Genomic DNA, 17624 nt, shown 5'->3' on the forward strand with positions numbered 1-17624 from the left:
AATGCACAGCCGCGCCTGCCAATGGCTGACAAAGCGTGATCAGAGAACATAGAGTTTAGAGGACCTGCAGCACCAACCGTGCAGGAGAGGCACGGACTCGCCCAAGCTTACGTGACAGACGACCAACCCAGGCTCGTGGTAGGGCAAAGCAACGGCAAGGCAACAGATAGGTGCCAAGACCAACGGTATTTGCACAATGGATTCGTGAATACAGGAAGAGTAGGGTCTATAGGATCCAGTGCTCGAGAAAACACCGCTAAGGTTGGACTATGAAGCAGAACTGGGCTAGCTAGAGAAAAATACGACAAAGAACATATAAAAAAAAAGGGGGGGGGAGGGAAGAAGAATAGCCCAACCCTGGCAGCATCAGGGAAAAGAAAGCAGGCAAGGACCCCACGCCATTGTCTCTCAGGGAATACGTAGCCAAATAAAAACCATGGACCTCTTTACGCAGCAGCCGCCTCCGCAGGAGACGCGTCCACACGAGGCGCTGGGCGCTGGTGGAACTTGAGAATCGCACCGTCCTTGGGGTAAATCGTAGCAATAACCTGGACCTTGTCACTCAATTCCGTGCGCTTGTGGTCCCAGTTCAGCATGACAGAGGCAGTACCCATCACTGTCACAAGGTGCTGCATAGCATATTCCTTACCAATACAGTTGTGCGGACCACTGCCGAATACCAAGTAGTTCTTCGGGTTCTTCGCTGCGGGGGACTCGGAGCCCTCGAGCCAGCGCTCCGGCAAGAACTCATCTGGCTTCGGGTATGCGTCAGGGTCATGCAAGCTATTCCAGAAACTTGGAATAATCATGCTGCCCTTTGGCACAGTGTAGTCCTCGCTGATCGGGAAGGCCTTGTGGGTCATGTAAGGCACCATAATCACCGGAGGCTTCAGACGCAGACTCTCCTTTACCATCGCACGAGTGTACGTCATCTTCTCGACCATGTTCATCGTCACAGGCGCCTCAATGTCGTTGTTACGAAGAGTATACTGCTCCTCACGCACCTTGCGCTGCACCTCCGGGTGATCCGCTAGGTGCTGGAAGAGGTAAGTAAGACCACTCGACATGGCATCCTGTGAGGCGAACAGGAAGCTGAGGAGCACCATAGCAATTTCGCGATCCGAGAAGTCTCGCAGCAAGACACGACGCTGCTCCACCGTAAGATCAGGGTTTTGGCGGTCCTCACGCGCATCAACCATAGCCTTAACCCATGCATCTGTCAAGCACTGCACCTCCTCACCCGCAGCCATACGCTTCTTGCTCTCGCGTGCAGCGTGTTCAAACCACTTCATCGCGTTCTTGCGCGACTGAATAGCGCGGTACACCTTAGTACCAGGGATGGCAAAGGGGAAGTTGACCAACTCCAAAGCACGAGTAATCAGCCAGTATTCATCCGAAATCTGCTGTGCCGTATCCGAAGAAATGTAGTTACCACAGAACACACGCAGAGAGGTCTCCATGTTAAGCTGACGCAGCTGACGCATAAACTCCTGCGGCTCAGGGTTGGGATCCGCAAGCCACATGGCAAAGTGTTTCTTGTAAATGGATTCTTGGATAGGGAGGTAAATGCTCAGGGCACGGCTCGTAAACAGTGTGTTGAGACCCTTGCGGTAGTCCACATGAGTCTTACCGTTCAAGAAAACCCAGTTGTCATGGCACAGCACCTTCTTTGCTGAGGCGACCAGGCAAGGCTCTGTGTAGGTTGGGCTGTTCAGAATTTTTCGAGTGTACTCGTTCGACGAAGCCACGACGATGAAAATGTTAAAGACACTCGCAGCACTCAGCGCACCACTGTTCCAGCCCTCCATATACTTCTCCAGACTGGGGTGAAGCGAGTCAGCAAACTTTCCGATAATGGGGATCGTCCACTTGGGACCAGGGAGACGACCCTTTTTCATGCGATACACGACTTGTTCCAGCACCAGAAGGCTGGCAATAAGAGCCAGTACCGAGAAAGTTACCTGTGCATTGGTCAGACCATAGAAGCCACCGCTAGCCGCACGGGTCGCCTCCGTATGCAGCGTCGCATTGACGTTCATAGCAGCGTCCCACGCCTGCTCTGTTCCTGCTACAGCCATAATCAGTGTAAAAGAAGAGGTCGAAAAAGGCGCGCGCACCCTACGAGTGGAGCGGCTCCAAGCTTGTCTTAGAAATGACCTATAAGGTCATGTTCATACTCGCCCTTGCATGGGACGAACCCAAATCAGGCGATATCGGCCTATCGCACAATGAATTTCTACCCAAACAATCACGCGCTTCGAACCAGGCTGACAAAAACCGACGCCGCGGCTCCATTTTTGTACATAATTATATACGGTACATGTATGTACATATATTCCCATTCGAAGCGAGCGAGACACCTGCCTTGAGCAGCGACACCCTTAAAACTCCATAACAATGGCTAATAAATCATAGACATTATACGTATACAGTAGAGGACGTTACGCTTGTCGCTCCAGAGACGTAGACTGCGACATAATACTGTCTGACATGGACGCACGCATGCTGCCCATTCTGGACAAACTCACTGGCGTTGTAGCATACGACAATGGGCCCCGTCCGCTTAACGGCTTGGTACGGCCAAGCATAGCAGGCAGATTATGGGCCCATTGAGCAAATTCGTGCGGCGTCACACGACGCTTACGATTGTTTGTCACATCACAGAATACATGGTCACAAAGGAAACGCGACACGTCCTCCGTAAGCCCATCAAAGGCTTGCATCAAAAAAAGTACAGGGTTCAATGTAAATGCGGCGAACGAGGGGCATCGATTCACGCTCGGCTCACGGAAAGGACTGCGGTGAAAGATAAGGTTGAGAAGCACAATGCCCAAAGACCATGTATCTGCCTGTTTGGGATCATAGTGCGACGATAAATCGTGTCGGCATTCAAAGGCCATGTACGGCTTAGATCCGCAATTGAAGTCGCTGGACTCGGACTGCGTCGTAGCCAAACCAAAGTCGGTCAGCTTGACAACCACCGCCTCTCCTGTGGAGGCAGGAAGCCGTTGGCCGCTACGTCGGTCTTCCACAATAAAGTTCTCCGGCTTGATATCGCGATGACTTACGCCGTGGTCGTGGCAGAATTGCACGGCCTCACACATGTGAGAAAACATACTGCTCACAAGCTGCAAGCGACGTTGTGATAGAAGTATATGAGGCGATTTGGTAGAGAGCAGCCATGGCGAGACGGGAATAGCATCAACATCGTCCCAGTTCTCAGCCGCCGCACCAAGGCTGTCCTCTCCTTCAGACCATTGGGACATGCTGGAAGAAAGGTCCGTCTGCGTGGACGACCTAGAAAGCCCATAAGAATCCTGTGCCTCTTCCAGCCAAAAGTACAAATCTTGCCCCGGGCAATACTCCAACACGAGAAAGAGCCAGTCATTCGTTTCATACGCATTGTACAGCGTCACAATATTGGGATGGGGTGGGATCGATTGGTGAATCGTCACTTCGAGTCGCTGAATGCGTAAATGCTCCGGCGATAAGTTCCGTTTAGACAGGCATTTGAGGGCATAGAGGGGACTTTCATCAGGGCTAGCTATACCATTCGCTTCCTCCATCGCCTTCCATCCCAAATGACTCGCTCGAGGTGTGCGACCCGCTTCCGGTGGTGGTGCAGCACGGGGCGTCGATGACAAACCAATGTCCATGCCTTGTGGCTGCGCCTGCGCAGAAGGCGTTCTCACCGGATTGGTCACTTCCCTAGCCAGGTAGACAACCGCATAGCTACCTCGCCCCAGTAGTTGTACCACTTCCAGCTGCTTGGTAAAGTAATTTACATCCTGTTCCGCAAAACCATCGCTCGTCTCTGCTGCGCGAATCATATCACCATCATGGTATAAACCTGGGCCAATGCGATCGCCAACAGCAAAAATATCCGCTGGCGTTTCACGTCCAGATGTGTACGAGCTTGAATTTCGCCAGCTGTTATAGCTGGCATCTGAGACAGAGTCCATCATCTCAGCAGGTTCGAGCTCAATATCGTCTTCCTCAGCACGCTTGGTACCTTCTCCCTGTGCCCGCACAGGGGATGCGGTGAATTGAGACATAGGACGTGTGTCAGAAGTATCTCCCTCCATGGCTGGCGAACGTGAGATCCTGGGTGGCAATGCCATCTTGTCCTTTGTTTGGCCAAGCATAAACTGGTTGGTATCAGGTGGTGTTTCTGGGATACGCATGGGCTGGGACGAGCCAGAATCGGTAGAAGCCTGTTCATGCGAACTATTCAACGTCATCTTTTGTACCAAATTGGCCGTAGCCAGGTACGAGAAATAGGTGCTAATAGGCGTCGTAGGTTGGGATGGATCAATCGCGGTTCTTGCCCGACCAGGTAACTCATATTCGCGCGCCGATGGCCCAGGCCCTTGCCATGTTGAGGCGCGATGAGGACCGAAATACGAGGAGCTTTGTTGTGTCTCTACCGGCGATTGGGTGAGAATAGGCGCAGGCGGCTGCAGCGATTCCACCTGCATTTCAGCCCGACTCCATCCTGGTGACGCTGGCAAGCTGGGCAAGCCGTCGGACGAGCAAGACGCCCAATCTTCACCAAGTACCGAAGGCAGGGAGCTTAAGCGTGATATCGTAGGCTTATGATCGCGGCTGTTCGTGCGACAGGTGCGCCCATATGGGTGGGGATGACGCAGCGGTAGATCTGATCGCAGAGAATTGGTTCGCTCGGAGCTAACAGATGTGCCGCCGTTGGGGGTCTTAGGAAATGCATTCGATTGTGCACAGCTGGACATACGGGAGCGGAAAGATGCGTGGCGACCACTCGTAAGACAGCCAGCACTCGCAGCTTTGACCAAATCTGGCCGAAGCGGAAATAGATTCCCGTGAGCCTCTCGTGCATCAGACGGAGATTTGTCTGATACTAGTGTTGCCACGGATGGAAGAGATACATCGCGCGGGGCAGAGAGAGAGGAGCACGGACGTGACTCACGTAACGCCGCTTCAACTGATCCTTCTCTGCCCTTAACTGACATGGTGAAGGTAGTGGTGGCGTGTAGATGTCAAAATGCGCGACACTACACCAGCCGCAATACGAACGAAGAGCTTTCTTTCTCAATCAGATTACTCTGTAGGAAGACGGTGTACAAAGTAGCCGTTGTAAGAGCCAGCAAAAGTACGTTTGGAGCGCGCAATCTCTCGGTAAGTCGCACTGTGAATGAATCCTTCGTCGTGGCCTCTAAAAATAGAACTCTTTTACAGCGACCAGGCGCACTACAATTGCTACTTGACGACTTTCCCTACTCACACTGTGTGGAGAAATTATGTCATTAACCCGACCCCCAGCAGAAAAAAGGCACCGTCGGATCACTCGTATCCAGGCGCTTTCGCTTTGTAGGCCAATGAAATTGGCTCGGTGGAGAAAAGGCAACCTAGCGCAAATGTCAAAATGTCAGCAAACAAGTTGATACCTCATACCATAGCATAGCAGGCGATTCTATCTAGTAGGATGGAATCCAGTGGCCCCGCTGTTGCCTAAGTCAGTAACACAGGCAGCGTTCCAGAATTGGTGCAAAACGACGCAAAACATGTTACTTTCCTATCTTATTATGAAATAGACGGATAAAGGCACTATGGAGAAACTGATCTACGAATACATGTGATAGGACATAGTGTGTGATGCCTAAACTGCGCAATAGTAGCTACGAAGCAAGCGCGGTCGAAGCGATAGAAACGCTGGCGAGGTCGTTTCGTAAAAACAGGGATTTGGCAACGAGTGCAGCACATGACGCTTTTGTGGAGGACCTGAATCCGTAGCCTTGTAACACCTGCGACGTATACCCATGGCAGCAGAAACATCCCCGCCGCAGGTGCCAGCACCAGCCACACCTGCCCCGTTGCAGGAGATACATTCTGGAGAGCGCCTATCACCTGACTTTCTCGTAGTCGTCTTGGATTTGGATGCAACCGCATGGCAGCACATTGCCAGCGACGCAACAACACCCGAAGCTAGGGCGGATGCTGCATTTGAGGCACTTAAGGCTGTGATATCGGCAGTCCTTGTATTTATCAATGCGCATTCCGCGATGCAACATGGGAATGGGATCGCATTGTACGGTGCTGCGGCCGGCACAGCAAAGCTTTTGTACTCGACCAGCATTCATGCGCAGCCCTTCGTGCGTCAGGCACAAGATACCCAGAAAGGCGCATGTTTGCCGTTCAAAATCCTTGACGATGCTGTGTTTGAAGGTATGAAGTCATTGTTCGATGCTTCAAAAGGCAGTGACCATGGTCCGGTGGGAATTACACGCGCATTGACATTGGCGTTGTGCCATATGAACCGCATGACTGTGGCCATCAATGAAGCCTCCTCTGGTGGTAACCCTGGGACATTAGCTACGAGCTCTGGACCTGCTGTCTCTTTCCGGCACAGAATCCTAGTGCTAAGCGCTACACCTGACGTGAGTGCACAATATGTTCCTATGATGAACTGCATTTTCAGTGCTCAAAAACAGGGTATTCATATTGACGTGTGCAAGCTGCTAGGGGACGAGACAGTGTTCTTACGCCAGGCATGCCATTTGACTGGTGGTCACTATTACCGAATGACAAGCTTGGATAGGTTACTTCAGGTACTCATGACAGCGTTTTTGCCGTCGCGATCGATCCAGCCGCTGCTTATGTTTCCTGCTTTGGATGACGTAGATTTCCGTGCCGCTTGCTTTTGCCATCGAAGGAACGTGGATATTGGATACGTTTGTTCTGTTTGCCTAAGCAGTACGTGTCTTCTGCCTTGCTGACCTTGCCAGTTTTCTGTGAGCCTAGAGCGGAATGTCTCATTTGTCATACTCCGTTTATGAAAGATGCACTGCGGCATTTGGAAGAGGATCGTATAGTTTTATCCATGCTTAAGAAGCAGCAACAGGTGCAATCGTAGTCGATAGTACAGAGATGTGTGTAAAGGGTATATCTATACGTCAAGTTCCTTCGAGCCAGGTGCGAAGACCAGCACGATTCCCTAACTTTACCAACCCGCCCTGCATTTCACGCACACGGGCAGCGAATCCTGCCGCAGGACCACTTGGCTCTGCATCATGCGCATCGTAGAGGCGCAAAATATGGCTAGCGATAGCGCGAAGCTCGTCTCGTGTCGCGTCGAAAAGCTCCCACCAAGGACGCGGCTCGAGAGGGAGGGCCATGGGCTTGTGAAGTGGGTTAGGATGCACCGTAAGTAGGTATATAGCAGCACAGGCGATCGTATGTGGTGGGAAAAGACAGTACACGCGCGTTTGGAGAGCATCCGTGAGGTAATTCCAAGCCACTTGCGCTGCCACGAAATGAAATGAGGAGTCATGAAGGCTCTCTAGGCGCACCTTGGCTACACCCATGACTTGCAAGTAGTTTATAACCCTGGCATAGGGAAGTTCAACATCCATATGGAATCCAAGACGCTTGAGGATTTGCATCTCGGCGACGACAAGCGCGTCCTTTGCGTCGTAAAAGGACTGAGAGTAGTAGTTGGATGGCTTATACTGGAATAGGGGGATATCATCATGCAGTGATGGGGCAGCATGCTCGTGCAGGGCCTTCATTCTCCGCGCAGGATTGTGGCGAGCGAAATGAATGGCGCGTTGAAGAAGATAGTCAAAGACAAGCAGCATGTCACGTAGCCGCACGGGCTTTTCCTCTAGCTTGGATGCGAGAAGTAGCGCCCCCATCTCGATGTCATGCACATTGAACTGTGTTAGGGAAGAGACGAACCAGAACCGGCGAAATAAGACTTGTGCTGTACCCATGACAACCTGTGGAAGGTCTAAAAGGATACCAGCTTGCTGGATTTGCTGACAGGCATATACACAGAGCTCTTCCTCTATGTCTTCGGGAATGCCATCCCTTCTTGAGGGTGTTTGCTGGATTTGCTCGTCACTTGCGAGCGGGTTGAGCGCTGGCATCTCGCGTGGATCAGAGCGGTCCCTTTCCACAAAAAAGGCCCAATCTTGGATCTCCACATGTTCTCCACACGCGACATAAAGTCACGTTGACACAGAAAGGCGTCAGGCACCAACCAAACTACGATGTAGGCATTACGTCAGGAAGTCTACCATGCACGTCTTCACCATTCCCCAGCGAGGCCCCCGTTAGTCTAGCCAAGGGTTGCACATCACCCATTCTGCATACATCTGTGTCATTTGCAGCTCAATATCTAACCGTCTCGCTTGCATGCTATGCTGTGGGGGCCAAACAGCGGCGGACGGGGAAGGAGGGGCAGTAAGAAACGGATTAGTACTAGGAGGTGCATGAGTCGCGAGCGGCAGCGTAGGTGCTGTATTCTGAAGCATGGAAGCATGTTCATCCACTGGCTCTCTGCCACAAATCTGGTCCATGATGTATGACATATCCACGGCAGGGCCCACAGCATCAGAGCGAGCGGGCATAACTGCAGGCGGCGGCGATGGCACGAGTGTCGCAGTCGATGGAAGCCCAGTAGAGGAACCTAGCAGCGACGCAGAGACCAGTTCTGGTGTGTTTCCCAGACCAAGGGCACTGAACAGGTCGGCAGACTGCGTCGGGGTGGCCTGTGGCAGTGGCAGACTAGACTGATGACCATGCTGGACGGCCATGGATACAGGCCTTGCTATGTCGACAGACATACCGGTGGTATTATCATTGTTCGGCCAGGTTGGCAAGCTTGGCCACTCAGAACCAAAGGATGCCATGGTCAAACTGTCTGGCGTCGTAGATGATTGGTGTATGCTTGTATGGCCTGACATAGGCCGCGCTGCACTGAGCTGACATGGACCCGTGCTCGGAGCAGGACCCAGACCAATGCTGGTATTTTGTAACTCACTGCCGAGCTTGATGGGCGCAGACGCGACGCAGCGGACACTGGCCTCGGGCGAGAGGCCAAGGTCCAAACGCAAAGGCTTCGTGGCCTTGGCTCGCTTGATGAGCTCGGTGGACTGTCGACGACGAGCCTGCCGCAAGGACCGAGCGGGCCTGGCTGGCGAGGTGTGCGAGGGTGGTGTGGATCTCGGTCCAGAGGAACGTGGGCCGTGGGTATGGCTTTTGCCCAGCGATGCGAGCCTCGATGGAGCTACTCTCTCATCTACCGCGGGGGAGAGACTCCTCGCCATCTCTACATCCCCAAAGGGCGGAATCAGTGTAGAATTGGTGACAGGACTGGGCAATATGGGGACATTTGATCCTGCCAAGCCTTCGAGGGGCAGTGCTTCTGGGCAGAAAGGACTCGTATACATGAGGCGAGGGAAGAGAGCCACATTTGCATGACGTAGCCTTTTATACAGATGCAATACACATGACAGAGTCCTATCTATGCGCTTTACACCGAAAAAAAGAGCGATTGCCTCTCACATTGGCACGGCCGTGGACGCGGCCTGAGCGTCTGGCATGCTGAGAAATTAGAGACACTTGGGCCGTGCGCCGACAAGCCCAAGACGCCCTTCCCTCCCTGCGGCCCTTTTGCGTGTACGTCCCACGATGACTAATCATGGGCACCACGCCTGGGTTACTACGCACAGCGGTCTTGGAGACGCATAGCACGCTACGTTGCGCAGCTTGGCTGGCCAAGCTCCATAATGCAGTCTATAAAACGGCTCGTATATGGTCCGACGAAGGAGGAACGTGTACGAGAAGTACAACGCCGCCTTCGTCAAGAGCAGCGTGGCCTAGACAGAGAGATCCGACAAATTGATCAGGCCATCGTGAAAGTCAAAGGTGATATCAAGCGACTAGCGCGCAAAGGAGACGTGAAAAATGCGACAGTGCTTGCCAAGGAGGTAGTTCGATCCAAGAAGCACAGGACCCGCTTGATTACAAGCAAGGCACAACTCAACAGCATATCCCTCCAGCTGCAGCAGCAATTATGTACGTGGTCACTGTTTGTCTAACGCGATCAGCGATGCTTAAGGTAACGGGGCATCTCCAAAAGTCCACAGAAATCATGAAACTATCGAACAACCTTATCAAGATACCCCAGATGTCGCAGTCTATGCGGGAAATGAGCGCAGAGCTCATGAAGGTATGTGCCTGCTGCACTTACAACCAGGCAGGGATCCTCGAAGAGATGATGCAGGACACATTGGATGCCAGTATATTGGGCGAAGACCAGGACGAAATCGAGGAAGCCGCGCAGGGCGAGGTCGAACAGGTGCTCTACGAACTGACAGATGGTAGGTACACCCACATACCCTTACGCGACAGGTCAATTGGGAGAGGCTACGTCGGCCTCAGCTTTGCCACAGCTAGACACAGGGGCCACGTCGCATGCCGATGCCGAGAACATAGAAGAGATGCAGGCCGCTCTGCAGGGCTTGTTGCAAGGGCAGTAGCATCGCTAAGATACCATACTCTATGTATGGCGCACGCAGAAACACAGTGTCTAGGGGAATCTGGATTACCAGCTAGTAAAGTACATGAAAACACAACGACCTAGTATACGGGTGTCTTGTGATCACGCCGATGGCCGATCGGACAAGATCATGTCGCTTACGTCGACGAGAACTTGGTGACCGAGCGAGTAGCCTCGGCAATGGCATGCTTGGACAGCTCACCGGGGAGAATCAGACGAACAGCAGTCTGGATCTCACGCGACGAAATGGTGCTCTTCTTGTTGTAGCTGGCGAGCTTCGAGGCCTCGGTGGCGATGCGCTCGAAAATGTCCTGCACGAACGAGTTGAGGATAGCCATGGCCTTGTTCGAGATACCAGTGTCCGGGTGCACCTGCTTGAGCACACGGTAAATGTAGGTCGAGTAGGTCTCCTTGCGGACCTTGCTCGACTTCTTCTTGTCCGACGACTTCGAAGGGGCCTTCGAGGTCTTCTTGGCACCCTCAGTCGGGGCCTTACCAGCCGAGGCCGGGGCCTTGCCGGCAGTCGACGGGGGCTTCTTCTCAGCAGGCTTGGGAGGCATTGTGATAAACTAGATGTGGGTGACTAACACAACAGGGCAGGCCGAAATTCACGTATGGCCTATATACGTTTCTGTGGACGCGGAACCGTGACGCGCCAACAACGCGAGCCCCGCGATTCGGGCGTGGAATCACCTGCCAGCACCAAAAAGCAGGCAAAAGGCTTGCAAGATCAATTGTTTTCCACTGAAATTACGTATTAATGTCCACATATGTGGATAAAAACACGTCTATAAGAAACACTTTGTAATACATAACTTTGTGGAGGTGGTGTAAAAATGGCACATACCCAATAACATGGCTGGATTTCCATTTAGCTAAGTGGACAAAAAAGCGAACAGTGTGATTTCATGGACCAAAATGGGCGCGCGTTGCAAGATCGGGCGCGCTCTGCTGGGGGGGCATAGGATCATGCCGCGTCGTGTCGCCGGACAGCGTGGCCAAGGGTTTGTCAATAAAAAGGACGGCTTAAACACGGTCGGCTCTTGGTCCCTACTTTAAGACACTAGTCTTTTTTCATATTTCCTATTTCAAGTAACAATGTCTGGTGGCAAGTCTGGTGGTAAGGCTGGTGACGCTTCGTCGGCGAAGACCCAGTCGCGTTCGGCCAAGGCCGGTCTGCAGTTCCCTGTCGGTCGTATTCACCGTCTCCTCCGCAAGGGTAACTACGCTCAGCGTATCGGTGCGGGTGCCCCGGTCTACCTGGCCGCTGTGTTGGAGTACCTCACTGCTGAGATTCTCGAGCTGGCTGGTAACGCCGCTCGTGACAACAAGAAGTCGCGTATCATCCCCCGTCATCTGCAGCTCGCTATCCGCAACGATGAGGAGCTGAACAAGCTGCTCGGTGGTGTCACTATCAGCCAGGGTGGTGTGCTTCCGTTCATCCAGAGCGAGCTTCTTCCGGCCAAGAGCGGCAAGTCGAAGAAGGCCATGGGCTCGCAGGAGATCTAAGTGCCCCATACCATGTATACGATTCGGCAACGCCGGTCTGCTAGTCTAGGCGTGTAGACACATCCGCTGTACTTCTATCTATTCCCTATTTGATTCGTACTTTATTGTGTGTGTTGAGTGTGTTTGAATTGTTGGTAGTTAGTTTAAAGGTGGAAATGGGCCTTTTTCTCCTCCACATGTACTCCGCCACACAGCTGTCCTGGCATGCGTTGGTGTCTGCAATTGTGGCATGGGTTTGCAGCGAGGACTCGGAGACGCATCCGTTGGATGCCGTACTAAAGCAAGCAGCGCTAGCCTGCGACGACGCGTTGGATGAAGAGTTGACAGATGTGTCTAGGATGCAGCATATCATGGACGTCTGTACCCATGTCCGATTGCAGTGTGAAGAACGATTCCTTGTATACCCCTATCAAGCCCTTCCCACACATTGGCGCCAGCGGCATACGGATGCCATTCTTCTCGCATGTGTTACATCCCTTCTTGTGCCTCAGGGTACCCCGACAACATACCTAGAGCGTATACATGATCTGGACTTAGCCCTCTTTGTGTCAGCCACGCCTGCTCCCGAGCAGCGAACACTGGTCCATGCCGCCCTCCCAGTCTTGCAAGCGAGATATCGAGATGCTACGATGGCAGATTCCCATGGTACCATGCCGCCAATCAAGCGCGCAAGGCAGAAACGCTTCGACTATATGCCCTCTCCTGTCACTCGAGCGCCTCTTTGCAGCGCAGCGAGCCCTATCGAAAGTTTCACGACACCTCTCACCTTTACGCAATTCCTGGCGCACTGTCCATCGCCTACACTACCGCATGGCCGACCCTTTATTGTGCGTGGGCTGGCTTCGTCATGGCCGGCTATCACCAAGTGGAATGACCGCACCTACCTACTTGACCAGGCTGGTCCTGGTCGCGCGGTGCCTGTGGAAACAGGCGGCGCATATACGAGCAACGAATGGGGCCAATCGATCATGCCATGGGCCACCTTTCTAGCCGACATTGGATGGGGCGAAGAGCCCAGGGCCACGGCACCGCCTACGTCGAAACGATTATACCTTGCGCAGCACATGCTATGGACCCAATTCCCATGGCTAGCCGACGATATTGTCACGCCAGACTATGTCCATATGGCACCAGATACACTTGACGAGCCACTACAGCATGCATGGATAGGGCCTGCGGGGACTGTATCACCTGCTCACACTGATCCTTACAAGAATTGCTACGTCCAAGTAGTGGGATCGAAGCGGGTGTGGATTGCCCCGCCGGATGCTAACCAAAATGGTGCTATGGATGTATTTGAGGCGGACGACGAGGATGTATTTACCCATCTCATGGACAACACATCGCGTGTCGATGTTTTTGATGTCCATCTCCCTGCGCCCTTTCGAGACCAGGTCGTGCCGCGTGCGCAATGGGCCGACTTGGGGCCAGGCGACATGCTCTTCCTTCCACCGAAGTGGTGGCATGCGCTGCAGAGCACGACACAGGTACGTTGCTATCTACTGACACTTCCAGAGCTTCTCGGTATCGTTCTGGTTCTAATCGTCCTGATTCAAGTGCATAGCGTCTGCCATAGATCCCTATAGTCTATGGACAGTTGACAGAATACCCCCCCTTACAGGTTCTTCAGCACGGCCTCCGTGAACTGCTGCGTCGTCGAGTGGCCACCCATGTCAGCCGTACGGACCTTGCCGTCGGCAATGACGCGGTACACACTCGTGGCGATCTGGTTGGCCTGGTAGTCCAGACCAAAGTGACGGAGCATCATCGTGGCGCTAAGAATCATCGCAGCCGGGTTGGCCTTGTTTGTGCCCTCAATATCCTTCGCGACGTGACGGCAACCAGGCTCGTACAGAGCAAACTCACGGCCAATGTTGGCACCCGGGACCGTACCAGGGCCACCGACCAGGGCAGCGCCGATGTTCGACACAATGTTACCATACAGGTTGGGCATGACCATGACGTCGAACTGCTGTGGGCGGCCGACAAGCTGCATCGACGTGTTGTCGACAATCATATCACTGGCTGTGATGCCGGCATTCTTGTACTCCTCAGCGACGCGGCGGAAAGTGTTGAGGAACAGACCGTCACCGAGCTTCATAATATTGGCCTTGTGCACACAGGTGACATGCTTGCGACCGTTCTTCAGGGCAAAGTCGAAAGCAAAGCGCGAGATACGCTCGGCCTTGAAGCGCGTCGAGACCTTCAGCGACTCGACAATGCCGGGCGAGGGGCTGTGTTCCAGACCCGAGTACTCGCCCTCTGTGTTCTCACGAATGATGGTAAAGTCGACGTTCTTGTGACGAGTCGGGTAGCCTTCCAGGGTCTTGCAGTGCGTCATTGACGCGTAGATATCAAGCTGCTGACGCATAGCGACGTTCCAACTGTTGTGCGTACCAGCACCAGTGGGAGTGTAAAGAGTACCCTTCAGACCAACCTTGTTACGGCGCAAGCTGTCCATGGCCTGCAGGAAAAGCGAGTCGTTGCCGTCGTGCTCACCTGAAAGCTCATACTCCTCCCACTCGATGGGCACGTTGAGGCTGTCAAAGATCTCCTTGACCGAGCCGGTGATTTCCTTACCGATACCGTCACCGGGGATAAGCGTAGCCGTGTAGACACCGCCGTACTTGGTAAGACCCTACGTGTTGGTTAGCCTTGGCCGGGAAGATGATCACGTACCTTGTTCGGGTGCGACGTCTGCGCCGTCATGGTCGAGACAGAGCGCAGCAACTGTGCTGTGTGAGTGGTATGTACACCATCTATACATACCTGCTTCGAGGCACCCGAGCGGGCCGAGCGAGGGAGCATCTCTCTCACTCATGCTTCCAACGTATAGGTAAGGAGGCAAACCAAAATTTTGCAGCGGCCAGCCGTAGGAGCCGCGCCTGGTTTGTTTGATTATTTCCACCCGATGGGCCCTCAGCCGCGCGCGCCCCTCGCGGGTTTGCTTGGCTGGCTGACAATCAGTGCGCACGCATCTTTGTGTCGCTCGTTGTTGGCCCCATCCATATATCGGCCGAACATACCCGTTCACTGGCTGGCCAGGTGTATTTTTTTGTTGATGGAGGCAAGTGATTTGCCTGCCTGGCCGATTGGGTCGCAAACGAGTGCAACCAGCGCGTGGTCTCTCCCTGCTTGCAACGACGACCATGTTCTTTGCTGCTGCTTCGCGCACTCTTCGTCCTGCTGCTGTGACGCGCCAGGTTGGCGGTGCTAGCCTGCTGCGCCGTAGTATATCCGGAGAATCGGTGGCTCCTACGTCGCGCTACAACAAGGAGAAGGATGCGGATGGCAAGTACACCGTGACTCTCTTCCCTGGTGATGGTATCGGTCCGGAAGTCTCGGGTGCCGTGCAGGAGATTTACAAGGCTGCCAACGTCCCGATCAAGTGGGAGGAGGCTGATGTGACGCCGACCATCAACAGTTTTGGCAAGCAGGTGATCCCTGAGGAGACAATCAAGTCGGTGCGCAAGAATACTGTGGCTCTGAAGGGCCCCCTGGCTACGCCGATCGGCAAGGGCCACGTCTCGCTAAACCTGACGCTGCGTCGTACCTTCAACCTATTCGCCAACGTGCGTCCCTGTGTGTCTGTGGAGGGCTTCAAGACCCCGTACGACAACGTGAACACCGTGTTGATCCGTGAGAACACCGAGGGTGAGTACTCGGGTATCGAGCACGAGGTCGTCGACGGTGTTGTTCAGAGTATCAAGCTGATCACCTACGAAGCGTCGGAGCGTGTGGCCCGCTACGCCTTCTACCACGCCCAGCAGAATGGCCGCTCGCGTGTGACCGCCGTGCACAAGGCGCCTATCATGAAGATGTCGGACGGTATGTTCCTGACCGCGTGCCGCAATGTCGCGAAGGACTTCCCTGACATTGAATACGACGAGGACCTGCTTGATCGCGCTTGCCTGCGCATTGTGCAGGACCCAACGCCGTACTCGGACCGCGTCATGGTCATGCCCAACCTGTACGGTGACATTCTCTCGGACATGTGCGCCGGTCTCATTGGTGGTCTCGGTCTGACGCCCTCGGGTAACATTGGCCGTGATGCCTCGATCTTCGAGGCTGTCCACGGCTCCGCGCCAGACATTGCTGGCCAGGACAAAGCCAACCCCACCGCGCTGCTTCTCTCGTCGCTGATGATGCTTCGTCACATGAACTTGTTCGAGTACGCGGACAAGATCGAGAAGGCTATCTTTGCCACGATTGCCGCCGGCGAGCGGACGGGTGACCTGGGTGGTAAGCTTGGTACCAAGGCCTTCACGGAGCGCATCATTTCGCGTCTGTAAGCAAGAATGCCATCGTAGCTACGGCAGGAAAGCATGTCACGAGAACCATTGGTGATCTATAGGGTATCGTTTTTTTGGTTGGTCATATCTCTGCGTCCCTGCCGCGCCATGACCGGCTAGGCCGTTGTCAAGGGACGCATCGCCATTGGCTTGGCGGGAGAGGGTGTGGCCTGTCTAGTACGTTGCTACGTTGCTGCTTCGTGTTCACGTAACTCTTTTGGTTCTGTTCTGCCTTGGGTATGACATTGTCCTAACTTGGCGTCTGCCAGGGCGGCACACTTTAGTCCATACGATCGGGATCGTCCATCGACATATCGCCACGATGACGATCGTCGTCGCGGTCATCATACCTACGGGGCGACGGTGAGCGTGGCGGCGGCGGAGGACGACGGTCATAGTCGTCATCATACCGTGAGCGAGGCGGCGGGCTGCGGGAGCGCATACGAGGCGGCGGACTACCTCGTCGGCGCCAGTCGTCCGAGTCGGGTCCGCGACGGTACCGCGGAGGAGGCGGGGGCCGATCACGGTCATCGCGCCGCGAGACCCAGCTGCCACTGGGACGGTCATAGTCATCATAGCGACTCCGTGGAGGACGGTCACGGTAGTCGCGGCCATAATCACGATCACGGTAGTCACGATCACGATCGCGGCCATAGCCGTACCCACGACCATCGCGACCGCCGCCGCGACGCGGTGGGTAGCGGTCATCAGCGGGGCGTGGGTTGCCGCGGTACTCACCAGGCGTCGGATCGTGTGCGCGTGTCGTGCTGGAGTAGTCTACACGGATCCGACGGCCCTGCAGCTCCGCATTGTTCAGCTGCTTGATCGCCTCGGTCGCCGCTTCCACATCCTTCATCGTAATAAACCCGAAACCACGCGAGCGTCCCGTGCGTGCATCGTAGACAATGACGACCTTTTCCACTTCGCCGACCCGGCCAAACTCGTCTTCCAAGTCACGCTCTGTCGTACGAATACTCAGACCAAACGCACCCAAAATGTTGGAGGGCGCAGGTGAGGGACGCGAGCTGGGGTCCGATCGCGGCTCCGAGGGCGGAGGACGGTCGTCACGGCGGCGGTCATAGTCATCGTATCGACGCGGAGGGCGGTCGTAGCCATCACGAGGGCCACGGCGGTCGCGGTCGCGGTCCCGCATACGGTCGCGTGGGGGAGGACGCCGACGGTCCGAGCCGCGGTCACGCTCACGCTCACGGTCCTGCTCATGATCATCAGCGCGCTGTTCATGGTCACGCGCATCGCGGCGGTCAAAGTCATCGTTCTCCGCATTTTGCCACGCCCGCTCGGCGGGCACATCGTCCTCCATGGGCGGCTTGGGGCCTGTAGAGTTCGTACATGTCATCCATGTATGCGTACGTACCGTCGTCCTCAATCATCTCTCTGCCAGTCTCGATGGGACTGGCCATCGTGTCTTCGATATCTGTCTAGATGCAGTGTAAGACCCTGTCTCCCCGCTGACGCGGCCTTCGCATAGTACGTACCATCGA

At 54.5% G+C, this 17624-nt stretch overlaps 11 protein-coding genes across 11 annotated transcripts; 5 read left to right on the forward strand and 6 right to left on the reverse strand.

Moving 5' to 3' along the window:
- Nucleotides 1-446: 446 nt before the first annotated feature.
- Nucleotides 447-2078, reverse strand: Malapachy_0773 (c-22 sterol desaturase; the record flags this gene model as incomplete). The annotated part of the gene is made up of 1 exon (XM_018135286.1): nt 447-2078. One exon carries the CDS (start codon nt 2076-2078, stop codon nt 447-449), a length of 1632 nt encoding a protein of 543 aa, XP_017992469.1.
- Nucleotides 2079-2441: 363 nt separating this feature from the next.
- Malapachy_0775 (serine threonine protein kinase) lies at nt 2442-4478 on the reverse strand (the record flags this gene model as incomplete). Its single annotated transcript, XM_018135288.1, has 1 exon — nt 2442-4478. The coding sequence occupies one exon, from the start codon at nt 4476-4478 to the stop codon at nt 2442-2444; it is 2037 nt and encodes a 678-aa protein (XP_017992467.1).
- Nucleotides 4479-5795: 1317 nt separating this feature from the next.
- On the forward strand, nt 5796-6889 carry Malapachy_0804 (transcription factor tfb4; the record flags this gene model as incomplete). Its single annotated transcript, XM_018135317.1, has 2 exons — nt 5796-6729; nt 6762-6889. 2 exons carry the CDS (start codon nt 5796-5798, stop codon nt 6887-6889), a joined length of 1062 nt encoding a protein of 353 aa, XP_017992502.1.
- Nucleotides 6890-6929: 40 nt separating this feature from the next.
- On the reverse strand, nt 6930-7904 carry Malapachy_0814 (cyclin-like protein; the record flags this gene model as incomplete). Its single annotated transcript, XM_018135327.1, has 1 exon — nt 6930-7904. The coding sequence occupies one exon, from the start codon at nt 7902-7904 to the stop codon at nt 6930-6932; it is 975 nt and encodes a 324-aa protein (XP_017992456.1).
- A 1644-nt stretch (nt 7905-9548) lies between these two features.
- Malapachy_0800 (vacuolar sorting protein vps24) lies at nt 9549-10301 on the forward strand (the record flags this gene model as incomplete). Its single annotated transcript, XM_018135313.1, has 4 exons — nt 9549-9837; nt 9870-9991; nt 10019-10142; nt 10174-10301. 4 exons carry the CDS (start codon nt 9549-9551, stop codon nt 10299-10301), a joined length of 663 nt encoding a protein of 220 aa, XP_017992505.1.
- Nucleotides 10302-10458: 157 nt separating this feature from the next.
- Malapachy_0811 (histone h2b) lies at nt 10459-10881 on the reverse strand (the record flags this gene model as incomplete). Its single annotated transcript, XM_018135324.1, has 1 exon — nt 10459-10881. One exon carries the CDS (start codon nt 10879-10881, stop codon nt 10459-10461), a length of 423 nt encoding a protein of 140 aa, XP_017992461.1.
- Nucleotides 10882-11419: 538 nt separating this feature from the next.
- On the forward strand, nt 11420-11830 carry Malapachy_0797 (histone h2a; the record flags this gene model as incomplete). The annotated part of the gene is made up of 1 exon (XM_018135310.1): nt 11420-11830. The coding sequence occupies one exon, from the start codon at nt 11420-11422 to the stop codon at nt 11828-11830; it is 411 nt and encodes a 136-aa protein (XP_017992231.1).
- Nucleotides 11831-12006: 176 nt separating this feature from the next.
- Nucleotides 12007-13372, forward strand: Malapachy_0832 (hypothetical protein; the record flags this gene model as incomplete). Its single annotated transcript, XM_018135345.1, has 2 exons — nt 12007-13317; nt 13346-13372. 2 exons carry the CDS (start codon nt 12007-12009, stop codon nt 13370-13372), a joined length of 1338 nt encoding a protein of 445 aa, XP_017992542.1.
- A 73-nt stretch (nt 13373-13445) lies between these two features.
- Malapachy_0816 (mitochondrial nad-dependent isocitrate dehydrogenase subunit 1 precursor) lies at nt 13446-14638 on the reverse strand (the record flags this gene model as incomplete). The annotated part of the gene is made up of 3 exons (XM_018135329.1): nt 13446-14468; nt 14510-14560; nt 14600-14638. The coding sequence occupies 3 exons, from the start codon at nt 14636-14638 to the stop codon at nt 13446-13448; spliced, it is 1113 nt and encodes a 370-aa protein (XP_017992454.1).
- Nucleotides 14639-14979: 341 nt separating this feature from the next.
- Nucleotides 14980-16122, forward strand: Malapachy_0798 (mitochondrial nad-dependent isocitrate dehydrogenase subunit 2 precursor; the record flags this gene model as incomplete). Its single annotated transcript, XM_018135311.1, has 1 exon — nt 14980-16122. One exon carries the CDS (start codon nt 14980-14982, stop codon nt 16120-16122), a length of 1143 nt encoding a protein of 380 aa, XP_017992123.1.
- A 280-nt stretch (nt 16123-16402) lies between these two features.
- Malapachy_0817 (transformer-2-beta) lies at nt 16403-17543 on the reverse strand (the record flags this gene model as incomplete). Its single annotated transcript, XM_018135330.1, has 2 exons — nt 16403-17457; nt 17498-17543. 2 exons carry the CDS (start codon nt 17541-17543, stop codon nt 16403-16405), a joined length of 1101 nt encoding a protein of 366 aa, XP_017992455.1.
- Between the last annotated feature and the right edge of the window lie 81 nt (nt 17544-17624).

The sequence above is a fragment of the Malassezia pachydermatis genome (assembly GCF_001278385.1).
Source record: "Malassezia pachydermatis strain CBS 1879 chromosome Unknown scaffold3, whole genome shotgun sequence".
Lineage (NCBI taxonomy): Eukaryota > Fungi > Basidiomycota > Malasseziomycetes > Malasseziales > Malasseziaceae > Malassezia > Malassezia pachydermatis.